Source organism: Vicia villosa, linkage group LG2 (assembly GCF_029867415.1).
Source record: "Vicia villosa cultivar HV-30 ecotype Madison, WI linkage group LG2, Vvil1.0, whole genome shotgun sequence".
Classification (NCBI taxonomy): domain Eukaryota; kingdom Viridiplantae; phylum Streptophyta; class Magnoliopsida; order Fabales; family Fabaceae; genus Vicia; species Vicia villosa.
Window position 1 is genome coordinate 75956001 of NC_081181.1, and position 9346 is coordinate 75965346.

General features: G+C 32.5%; 1 protein-coding gene across 1 annotated transcript; it reads left to right on the plus strand.

The window, feature by feature from the left end:
• The first annotated feature begins 8318 nt into the window (after nucleotides 1-8318).
• LOC131646308 (gibberellin-regulated protein 12-like) lies at nucleotides 8319-8922 on the plus strand. Its single transcript, XM_058916378.1, has 3 exons — nucleotides 8319-8411; nucleotides 8526-8556; nucleotides 8650-8922. The coding sequence occupies exons 1-3, from the start codon at nucleotides 8346-8348 to the stop codon at nucleotides 8829-8831; spliced, it is 279 nt and encodes a 92-aa protein (XP_058772361.1). The 5' UTR covers nucleotides 8319-8345; the 3' UTR covers nucleotides 8832-8922.
• The last annotated feature ends 424 nt before the right edge of the window (nucleotides 8923-9346 follow it).

Below are 9346 nucleotides of genomic sequence, written 5' to 3' on the forward strand. Positions count from 1 at the left end.
GCAGCCATTTGTTTGACAATATCCTCTAGTGAAGGTCTGGAAGATGCAAAAGTTGTAACTTGGGGATGGAAGAATCTTTCTAAGAACATTTTTTTTGAGATCATTCCAGCTTGTAACAGAATTCGGCTCAAGGTAGTATAACCAATCTTTTGCAGCACCTTGAAGTGAGAACGGGAAGACTCTCAGCTTGATATGGTCTTCTGTTATTCCTTTAGGTCTCAATAATGTAGAGCAAACAATCTGGAATTCTTTCAGATGCTTATATGGATCTTCACCTGTAAGACCACTAAACCTTGGCAACAAGTGTATTAAACCAGATTTCGATTCAAAGGGAACAACAACATCAGCATATTCAATACATAAACCATTATAATTAACATCAAGCGCAGCTAGATGCCTTAGTGTTCTTTGATCAACCATATTATCAAAATCAAGTTCAGAATCAAAATCAATTAAGCAATGCAGCAACAAATGCAAAAATGCCAACAATGTCCTATAACAGCCATAAACAAATAGAATGAAGGAAACGATTAAAATAAGTTTAAAAAAAATATAAAAACACAAAATTTAATCTAATTAGATGAAATAAGAATTATGAGAATTTTTTTGGATTTTTTCGACTCAATGAAAACAGTAAAAAATTCATTAAAAATAGAAAAAAGATGAATTTGGAGATTTGGGGTCGAATTCCCTTACTCTTCTAGAGTAAAGGAGTATTGATCGCACGATTTTTCCCCTCCCAGTAGGCAAAAACAGATTATCGATCAGACTCAATTTCCAAAAAAAAAACGTTTTTTCGACTCAAAATGGCGTTATGGCCGAAACCGCGAGGAACCTACAGCCTAAACGCACGAACACTAAACCTAAGACTCTAAAATCAATTAATAATAACAAGAATCCCCGGCAACGGCGCCAATTTGATCCGCTGTCGCGCGCGGATCAAAACGAGTTATTTTGAATAAAACCGTAGATAGCGACAAGTGACTCGAATATCGTCTCTCAAGGATTCTTATTCTTATTAACTAATTACTGAAACGATTAATGGGGGTTTTGGTTGGTCTAGAATCGAATTGACAAAAGTCAAAATAAGTGATTATTGAAATAAGCTGTTATGAAATAAGTGATTTTCAGGTTAATCTACCGGTTCTACTTCCAACTTATCATTGGTTATTTCAATTTCAATTCCCCTAAGCGGTACCAATTCCTATTCGATTGTAATACTGAGGAAACAAGCGTCGACAGTATTACACGAATTATGATCCTAATCACCGAATTAAGCAAACGGTTCACCGAATTAAGCAAACGGTTATCAATAGCGCGAAGAAACGAAGAAGCTAAGTTTAAACGCGATTAAAGTAAGGAACATGCATCAATCGAATTAAATCCAATACATTCTATAACAACGAATTAAGCAAACGAAATCATAGAACAAATTGGAAAGGAACTAAATTAAATTGAAAGTAATAATAACCTCAAAGTTTTGTGGAATTCGAATTCGGTAGATTGCCCCTTTGGATTAGTTCTCCATTGCAAAATCGTACAGAAACTCAAAATTATTTCGTGAATGGTGATAGTGATGGTAAACAATACGGCCAGACCTAGGTAAAATGGGAGAGACAATAATTCGGGTCATAACCCAACTGGGTCAAACAAACATAACCCAGGCCCAAACTAATCAACCCAAAACTAAATAAAACTAATGCTGCAACTTCAAACGAAATTCTGGAAAATATTAACTCCGAATCTGACTTTGACTCCAACACGAAAGTTGTAGCTCTTTCTCTTAGCTTTCCGGCGATTATTAGAACGCCTCAATCGGATTCCCGGAGCTCCACTTATGATCATTTTAGTGCAGACTGCTAATGCTGAAAATTAAGTGCGAAAATCAAATAAAGGCAAAAATAAACTAAATTATAAAAACACATTAAAATAGAAAAATAACCAAGGTAAAGTAATGAAATGCCTAAGTAAAAATATAGGAGAATGTGCATAAATATGCACTGATCAGGCTATAAGAGCCCTTAAAAGCGCTGCCATAGGATACGAGAGCGCCTTTGAAACTTCAAAAGCACTCTCATAGCCCCCCCTATAACAACGCTCTCGTAGCCCCCCTATAGTGTGCATCTTGATAACGACATTATACATACAATGAGACAAAACACAATTAACACCAAAAGATTTCATAAAATATTAGCTAATAAACCATATTTACTTTGAATTAGAAAACTAACCGTCAAAAGACTACAAAGATATAAGATTAGGAATTGACACTCCATTCCATGTACATTCTAGTTTTTACAAAGATGGCAATTACATGTATATTCTAGTTTCTACAAGGATATAATTTACAACAATAACAACAATATCTTTTATTTTCTCATAGTGAAACAAAGATACATGGTTTCTTGTGCATTACCTTTAGGAAGTCAATGTGCTCATATATGAAGGTAATTGGTAGCCATCATTAACTCAAGAATAGATTTAGGCGCAATGTGAAACTATGTCCTTTCTCTTGGAAAATTCAAGATGCCTCTAAAATATTGTTAAATCTTCTCAAGAATGGTAGAACTAATTCCTGCAAAAGTTACTTCTCCATGCTGAATTTCACAAAAGCAAAATCAAATAAACAAAAGAAAAATCACTAATAGTAATTCCGAACAAATAAAAATAAACACAAAGCAAAGGGAGATAAAGAGAGACTGTGCTTTTAGAGAATGCAAATGGGTGAGATTTTGTTGAAATCTTTGAAACAAATGGCTTAAGAACACATAACGCTATCTAAAAAATCTAACCAATCAATTTAAATCTATTAATACAAGGAAGAAAAAAAATTAGATATTTTAGTAAGTCATTAACAAAATCATCATGAACCCTGCATATTTACCTCGTCAACAAGTTCAGCATTATCTGCCATCAATTTCTCCACTAACATATAGGCCTCTTCAATTTGAGACTTAAACTTTTCATTTTCAGACGCACCGTCCTGTCCATCATTAAGCAAAATATTGTCACAGGCAACATAAAGGAAAGGAAAGAAAGGTTCTTCTTCCTCCCTACTTCAGTCATGAACACACTTGACAAATAATAATTAAAAAAAAATCCCTTTTTGATCATGTAAAACTATCTACGATTTCCTTATTTCAAGGATTTCAAGAAAATGCAATTTTCTATGAATGAATGTATTGCAACGAAGAAAAAACCAGAAAGATCTCACCGTAAAATTATCGGACAAAAACGCAGCAACCACAAATGTTCAACATCACAACAACAATCTTCAACCCGCGCAACAGTTTCATTACCGATGTTCAACTTTCAAACCCAGCAACATCATCTACAGGAAATCAGGGAAAGCTTCGAATTAGAGAGAAGAGGATGACGAACGGAGATTCACGTCAGAGAAAGAGAACGGAATCGAAAAAGGGTTTGAGTCACCGGTGAGTGATCGGAGAAGAAGAGGAAGACGATCAGAGGAAGAGAGAAGCCACTGCAGTTTTGTTGAAGATGAAGGGCGTCGTTCTTGTGTTGAGGAGGAAAAGAAAAGAACGTGTTTTGACCAACACAAACCCTAATCCCTTTTCCTATATATTCTTCTTTTTTTTATTATTATTTTTATTTTGTTAGTTAATTAATATTAGCTACGACAACGCTTTTCAAAAGCGCCTTTGTAACCAGCCTATACCAGTGTTTTTTAGAATAAAAGCGCTTTCGTATCCTCCCCTTATAGCAGCGCTTTTAAAAGTGCTTTCATAACTTACCTATAGCAGCGCTTTTATAAAAGCGCTTTCTTAAGGTAGCCTATAGCAGCGCTTTTCAAAAGCGCTTTCGTAGGATCACCTATACCAGCGCTTTTTTCCCTTGTTTTTTAGTTTTGTTTTAGGCGAAACCTATAGCAGCGCTTTTTCCTAAAAGCGCCTTCGTAGTTGTGCTGCTAAAAACCAAATTTGGCGTAGTGGAAATAGTAAGTGGCTTTTACCATCTAACAAGAAAAATTGGTATGTGGGTGGTAACATTTACACAACAGCGCACAGTGATTCAAATATAAGCCAAAACGCAAACTACAATAAGCAACATATGGTCTTAAGCTAGGTACATCATAAAATTAAATGGAATTGCATCATAGTAGAGATCCAATTGACTACAATTTTCAGCAGCAACACACATATAGAACAACACACAACACAGTAGAAAAATCTAATACCTTAAATCCACATACAACCCATCATATTCCTATTTAGGTAGTAAGAATCCCCCCTTACCTTGGATTGAGTGCAGGTCTAAGGAGACTGAATGAAAAAATTGGAGAAAAATTACACTTTAGAGCAACACTTTGGGTCTCCTCTTCAAACCCTAACCCCTCTTTTCTTTCTCTCCCTCGGTTTCCTCTTCTTTTTCTTTTACTGAGACACTACCTCTCATCTACTTCTATTTTCAAAAAAATAAACTATGTTAATTATTTAATACATAAATGGGCCTAACAAAATATACCCCTTAATACTTAGAGATGTCATTATTTTAATATACCGACTTATTACTAAGTGTCTCATATTTCCAGTCTAAACTTAATTACTCAGAAAATTCCCAAAACGCTAAATATTAATTCATTAATGTTTCTAATACTAAAAATATTAAAATTATCGATTGAATGTTGATCTGCTACCCAGAACTAATACCGACTAAATCGCCCCAAAACGCAAAAATATCAGAAAACATCACAAATGTCTAAATTAGGCAAATAATTATTTTTCCGGGCGTTACAACAAACACTAGAAATTGGGGGTTTTAACAAACAAAATTTGATTAAAAAATCTCCCCTCTTTAAACGATAAACATTTTATTCTTGATAATAACTATAGATTGCAAGGATAAAACAAGGTATGTTTATACTAGTTCGCTTGAGAAATTCCCAGGCTACTTTAGTCCATCTGCCAAGGTGATTTCGCCTCTTTCAATAGAGGTCTTAATCCACTATAACCAAACTGATTATAATTGCACGGACAACCGCCGGTGAGTAACACTGCACAAGCAACCACAAGTGACTAACTACAATGCACAATCTTCCTGCAAGTGACTAACCCTACACAAGCAATCGACTATGACTACTCTACACAAGCAACCTCCTGTGACTAACCCTTGCACAAGCAACCACATTTGACTAACAACCTTTAATATTCTCTAGTTATAAACTTCTCAAGACTACTAACACCACGGTTTATTTACAATATAAGTGCTTCTACAAAAACTCAATGTAAACGATTTATTTCAAAACTAGACTAAGAGTATAAAGTTATGAACAACCTTCTCAGATTGGATATGATATTGAATTATCAACTTTCTCCTTAGTCTTTAAGCCCTTTATATAGCGAATATAATAATATATCCGTGGGAGGGAAATCTTGGAACTTCCATAAAATTGACGACTTAAACTTAGTGGGAGACATGATAGAACACAACGTTCGTCCTTTCCTGGTAGTGGAACGAAACATTCTTCAGCACTTGGTCTTCAGAACCATTTGTCTTCATAAACTCGAGTCTTCAGAACTTCAAGTATTCAGAGTCTTTAAAACCGCGTCTTTAGAGTCTTCAGCACTTGGTGTTCATAATGGTTTCTTCAGACTTTGTACTAGAGTAATTACTTTAGATGCTTCAGAAGCTTTGCTACTTTTCATTAGAACTTGTGTAGCGCGGAAACATAACTTATTGGCTTCTGATGTCTTGGCGACGCCTTCTCATCAAAATCCGAACCTGTTTGTAAACTACTCAAGAAAACAAACGTTAGTATAACAAAATTGTTCATAGAAACATACTCATTGTTATCTTCAAAACATGAAGACATATTGCATAACTAAATCTTGTTCTAACAACACCACTATGTATAAAATCATCTCAAAAATATAAACCACTAGATTGAGTAAAGTGATCAATATAGTAGTTATTGAGAGCCAATCTACTTTTGTATTTGGAAAGGTAATTTAAGACAATATCATCATTTCACATTAGTTACTTAGAGGGTATAATTGAAGACAAATATCTCCTAGATGTGTCATTCAAATGGAACTGCATAAAGCCTTTGAAACAGTAGAGTGGTAAGCATTGGAAGCTATTATGCGAGAAATGAGCTCCCCATCCAAATTCATCAAATGGATCATGGTGTGTGTGAGTACAGTCTACTACAAATAAGAAATTGATGGCCAACATAGTGAATTTCTGAAGGATAAAAAGGGACTTAGACATGGGGTTTCATATTCGTTTATTGTTTGTTCTAATCATGGAATACTTGCATAAATACTTGGGGAAATTATAGATCAAATTATTTTTCAAATTTCATCCAAAGAATGAAAGGCTACATCTAATAAATAATTGTTTTCCATATGACCTAATCCTATTCACAAGGGGAGATGAGATTTCAGTGCAACTGATGATGAAAGAGTATCTAAACTTCTCATAATCTATTTGTCTATAAGCCAACCCTGCAAAATGAAGTCTATTTTGGAGGTGTACATGACATAGACTAGCAGAAAATCCTAGATGTGATCAATTTCTACATTAGAAAACTTCCCTTCAAATATCTAGGAGTACCTTTATCAAGTAGAAAACTGAATGTACAATAGTGCATGCCCCTAATTGACAAGATTGTGGCAAACATCAATCATTGGGCTGCAATACTTAGCTATGTAGGTAGACACCAATTAATTCATAATATACTCTTTACTTCATGAATTATTGGATGTAGGTATTTCCAAAAGCTTCCTTTGGAGTGGCAAAGAGGAATCTATCAAAAAGGTCCATGTGGCTTGGATAAGGTTTGCAATCAAAACGTATAAGGGGACAAAACATTACCTCACATTTGGAATGAAACCAAGCTACTATCGGAAAACTACACTAGAACATACAAAGAGGAGAAGTTAACTCTAATTAAAGCGGATCAATGCTTATTAAATAAAAAATTATGAAATCAGAACATGAAAAACGACCCAACAATGCTCATGGATACTAAAGAACATTTTGAAAAGCAGAGAAAAAGTAGAACATAACCAATACTGGGAGGAGACCATTCACCCAGGAAAGTACCAAACTGATGTTGTGTATAAAGCATTGAGTGGGGAGAAGCAGCAAGTAGATTGAAAGAAAATATTCTTCAGCAAAAATGCCCGACCAAGAGCAATTTTCACTATTTGGCTAGTCCTTATTCTGGAAACTTGCCACAAATATTTATTTACGGAGACTTGCCAGAAATATTAATTTTTGATAAATATTTGTTAAAAAAAAAGACCTAAAGCAAATCCGAAAAATATATCACTTAGAAAATACTCATATTAAATCTAACATTTGGTACTTATATTTTAAATCAAAATATAATATCCATAATTATTTTATTCAATTACGTTAAAAGTGTCTAGTTGTTGGGCAAAATAATATTTAACTATTTATGTTGTTTAATTTTAATTGTAATATGTATAATTCTTAAATTTATATAATTAATTAATGTATTATTTATTTTATATCTTACTAAGACGTATTATCTCAACCCTATTTGTAGGTTACTGGTGTAACACAGACTTATTTGTCTAGTTGAATTATGAAATAAACGAATACTTAAAATTTGTAATAGTTTAATTATGATATAATTTTTTAAGAGATACATATACATTTATTTGTAAATGATTTAAATTAAAATATATAAATATACATTGTACGAATATGGGACGGGTGGATATTAAGGTATCAGTACTTGTATCCATATTCGTTTATTTTAATATTAAATATTCATATTCGCGCCCATATCCATTTTACAGGTATTTACCTAATCCGTTGCTGGTATTATTTTTGGGGAATCTATTGAATATGAATATAATTGTCAACCATAGTAATAAAGTATATTAATGGTAGTAGTGGTTACTTTGAAACTTTCACAAAAATGGAAAGAAACTTTTATAAAAAAATCTTCTTTTAAATTATTTTTATATTTATTATTAAATTATAATAATTAAAAGATAAATTAAAATTATTTGAAAAGTGAAAGTAATGAATGTGTATAATTAAATATTGAGAGAATAGACAATACCATTGAATTTTTTTTTATAAATGCTATATTCAAAAAGAAAAAATTTAGTTTATTTTTTTGATAAATTTATTTAAAAATAAATCGATTATATTTTAATAAAGAAAATATATCATATTATTTATTGTATCTTTGAATTATTTTTGTTTTTATTCGATTTATGCATTGAAAATATCAAAAGTCATGAACCTTTTTCAATGTATTTTGTTATCATTTGCCACTATATAACTCTAACCCAACCATAGGCTATGTACAATAACAAGAGTGAAAGGCAAAACAAACCACAATGGCTAAATACACTTGTTCATTTCTTCTCATGATTATTTTCACTTCAGTGATCCAGGAAGCCTATGTTAGTGAATATATATCTCCTCTCATTTCAATTCTTTGAGTTTATTCGAATGAATGGCAATGGCTTCAATTATTAAATGCTAACACATGTTTATTTTTCTCAATTTTTTTATAGGCTGGGGGAGAAGGGTCACTTCGTCCTGACCGTAATGATTCTAACTAATATTTATTTTATTATTCTTTTTAAAAGATTATTTATATTTACTAATGTTATTCAAATTCAAAAATAATTTTTTCAGAATGTGCGGGTGCATGTGATTATCGTTGTTCAGCAACTATGTACAAGAAGGCGTGTCTAACCTATTGTAATCTTTGTTGTGCAAAATGTTTATGCGTTCCATCTGGAACATATGGTAACAAGGAAGAATGTCCATGCTACAATAACTGGAAAACTGGGAGAGGAACACCCAAATGTCCCTAAATTTACATTGTTCATGCATGCATTGATCTATGTCAATGCATTTTTCTGTTACTTGATTATTAATAAAAAACTATTATTATGTTGTTGTTAATTATTAATATTATACATTTTGTGCTGGCCATAAATAATTTCTAATTATAAAGTTGTCAATTAGAAGCCTTCAAACCTATAGATACCACCTACTAATATAGCTTAATTTTTTTAATAGAAAAATATTATTAATAATATAGGAAAATAGTTTGGTGAAAATAACTTAAATAAAAGAAACTCAAATAGTTCATTGAATTCCTTAGCCACTCATAAAAAAATGGTATGAAAACATTGACATCCAACCAAAATATCAACTTCAAGTAACTTTTTCAATTTAGTCTGTAACATGACCAAAGACTCTACACAATTAAAATCAACCATAGTTGGATGAATTCTATCCATATTCACTGATTGGATGGAGAAGGTTTGAAATTCTGGCAAGTCAGACTTCAAATGTCATATGGTGTGTTAAGACATCTAATCCA